The sequence below is a fragment of the Physeter macrocephalus genome, chromosome 16, assembly GCF_002837175.3.
Source record: "Physeter macrocephalus isolate SW-GA chromosome 16, ASM283717v5, whole genome shotgun sequence".
In the NCBI taxonomy this organism is placed as follows: Eukaryota; Metazoa; Chordata; class Mammalia; order Artiodactyla; family Physeteridae; genus Physeter; species Physeter macrocephalus.
In genome coordinates, this window is record NC_041229.1 from 25,971,584 (window position 1) to 25,974,879 (window position 3,296).

The 3,296-nt window shown below is 35.9% G+C and overlaps 1 protein-coding gene across 1 annotated transcript in view; it reads right to left on the minus strand.

The window, feature by feature from the left end:
• Positions 1–1,452: 1,452 nt before the first annotated feature.
• The window catches only part of CWF19L2 (CWF19 like cell cycle control factor 2), a 421,416-nt gene continuing 419,572 nt past the window's right edge, over positions 1,453–3,296 (minus strand). Inside the window, exon 19 of the mRNA XM_028500977.2 lies at positions 1,453–1,579. Coding sequence (XP_028356778.1) covers positions 1,548–1,579 — 32 coding nt within the window. The 3' untranslated portion in view covers positions 1,453–1,547. The remainder of the gene's footprint in view (positions 1,580–3,296) is intronic.

The window sequence follows — 3,296 nt, forward strand, 5'->3', positions numbered from 1 at the left end:
TTAGTGTATAAGAATGCCAGAGATTTCTGTGCATTAATTTTGTATCCTGCTACTTTACGAAATTCATTGATTAGCTCTAGTAGTTTTCTGGTAGCATCTTTAGGATTCTCTATGTATAGTATAAAAACAAAAATGAAAAAATGGGACCTAATGAAACTTAAAAGCTTTTGCACAGTGAAGGAAACCATAAACAAGACATAAAGGCAACCCTCAGAATGGGAGAAAATATTTGCAAATGAAGCAAATGCCAAAGGATTAATCTCCAAAATTTACAAGCAACTCATGCAGCTCAATAACAAAGAAACAAACAACCCAATCCAAAAATGGGCAGAAGACCTAAATAGACATTTCTCCAAAGAAGATGTACAGATTGCCAACAAACACATGAAAGAATACTCAGCATCATTAATCATTAGAGAAATGCAAATCAAAACTACAATGAGATATCATCTCACACCGGTTAGAATGGCCATCATCAAAATATCTAGAAACAATAAATCCTGGAGAAGGTGTGGAGAAAAGGGAACACTCTTGCACTGTTGGACGGTATGTAAATTGATACAGCCACTATGGAGAACAGTATGGAGGTTCCTTAAAAAACTAAAAATAGGACTACCATTTGACCCAGGAATCCCACTACTGGACATAAACCCTGAGAAAATCATAATTCCAAAAGAGTCACGTACCAAAATATTCATTGTAACTCTATTTACAATAGCCAGGAGATGGAAGCAACCTAAGTGTCCATCAACAGGTGAATGGATAAAGAAGATATGGCCCATATATACAATGGAATATTACTCAGCCATAAAAGGAAACTGAGTTATTTTTGTTTAGGTGGATGGACCTAAAGTCTGTCATACAGAGAGAAGTAAGTCAGAAAGAGAAAATCAAATACCGTATGATAACACATATACATGAAATGTTAGGGAAAAAAAAGGTCATGAAGAACCTAGGGGTAAGACAGTAATAAAGACACAGACCTACTAGAGCATGGACTTGAGGATATGGGGAGTTGGAGGTGAGAGAGTGGCATGGGCATATATAAACTACCAAGCGTAAAGTGAATAGCTAGTGGGAAGCAGCCACGTAGCACAGGGAGATCAGCTAGGTGGTTTGTGACCACCTAGAGGGGTGGGATAGGGATGGTGGGAGGGAGGGAGACACAGAAGGGAAGAGATATGGGAACATGTGTATATGTATAACTGATTCACTTTGTTATAAAGCAGAAACTAACACACCATTGTAAAGCAATTTTACTCCAATAAATTAGTTTTTAAAAAAAGGAAAATAAAATAAAACCAGGTGTCTGGTGGACAAATGTCCTGAACTCGGCTCTCCCACCTCAGAGGCACAGGCATGATGCTCTGCTGGAGCACCAAGGCCCTGTCATCCCCACAGCTTTTGGGAGGTCTTAGTTCTTCTGCCAGCTTTCAGTAGGTGTTCTTTAGGAGTTGTTCCACATGTAGATGTATTTCTCATGTATTTGTGGGTAGGAAGGTGATCTCCATGTCTTACTCTTCTGCCATCTTCCTTTACTGATTTTTTCATTTAGGAAATTCTAAAGGCTTTGGGATTTCTATGCCAGAAATGAGAAAAAGAAACAAATATATATTTCTTATTATAAATCATAATATCCTAGAGCCCTTACTTGTGCCATTCAGTATGCTAAGTGCTTTACAAAGATCATCTCTTATGATGCTCATTTAATAAGTGAGAAGCAGGGAAACTAAATAAAGCCTTAAGTCATTTACAACAGTTAAAGAACCAAGATACAAACGCAGGCCTCTTTGACATCCAAGGTTTGCTGAAAAGTAATACAGTTGAGTTGATACTAGTGAAATATACAATTATATTTGGCATACCATTTAAAATATGCTATATTATATACCTTATATCCTTGGTTCTAAGTAACATTTTCCCCTGCATTTTAAAATTTCTGGAATCAGGATGTTTCTTAAAATTAATGTGGACATCTATTGTAGCTGTGTTACCTTGCCCCTCCCTCATCCCTGCAAAAGTGTTTTATATATATATATATATATATATATATATATATATATACACACACACACATTGTAATATTATTCAGCCACAAGAAAGAAAGAGATCCTGTCATTTGCATAAACATGGATGAAACTTGAGGGCATTATACTAAGTGATATAAGTCAGACAGAGAAAAACAAATTCTATGTGAATATCATTTATATATTGAATCTAAAACTCAAACTCAGAGAAACAGAGTAGAATGGTGGTTACAGTGGTTAGGAGGTGGGGGAAATGGGGAGATGTTGGTCAAAGGGTACATACTTCTAGTTATAAGATGAATAAGTTCTGGGGATCTAATATACAGCATGGTGATTAGAATTTAACAATACTCACATACGTGAAAGGTGCTATGAGAGTAGATTTTAAATGTTCCCATCACACACAAAAAAGGTAATTATGTGATGTGTTAGCAAACAGTAGGGTGGTAATCATTTTGCAATATGTAAGTGTATCAAATCAATATGTACACCTTAAACTTAAACAATGTCATATCTCAATTATATCTCCGTAAAGCTAGCGAAAAAAAATCTATGTCTTTAAACTTTCTTCTTAGGGCTTATTATTCAATCTTTTAGCCTTGTTTCTTTCTTCTAAACTCTCAAAAAAAACTTTTCAGATTTAATGCCGCCAAATTATTTTAGGAAGCAGTTTGGGAAAGGGTTCAGCAGTTTCAGTTATCTAGCAAGGATCCAGTCAGGGCTGGTCAGGGCTTCATGATGAAAAATTCCTTTGTTAGAGACTCCTTTTGAAAAACATAAATAAAATAACATAATTCTTCTGCTTAAAACCCTATCTTTGTTTTTGTTTTTATTTCCATTTCTCTAGGAGGTGGGTCAAAAAGGATCTTGCTTTATGTCATAGAGTGATTTATGTCATAGAGTGTTCTGCCTATGTTTTCCACTAAGAGTTTGATAGTGTCTGGCCTTACATTTAGGTCTTTAACCAATTTTGAGTTTATTTTTGTGTATGGTGTTAGGGAGTGTTCTAATTTCATACTTTTACATGTACTTTTCGAGTTTTCCCAGCACCACTTATTGAAGAGGTTGTCTATTCTCCACTGTATATTCTTGCCTCCTTTATCAAAGATAAGGTGACCATATGTGTGTGGGTTTGTCTCTGGGCTTTCTATCCTGTTCCATTGATCTATATTTCTGGTTTTGTGCCAGTACCATACTGTCTTGATTATTGTAGCTTTGTACTATAGTCTGAAATCAGGGAGCCTGATTCCTCCAGCTCCATTTTTTGTT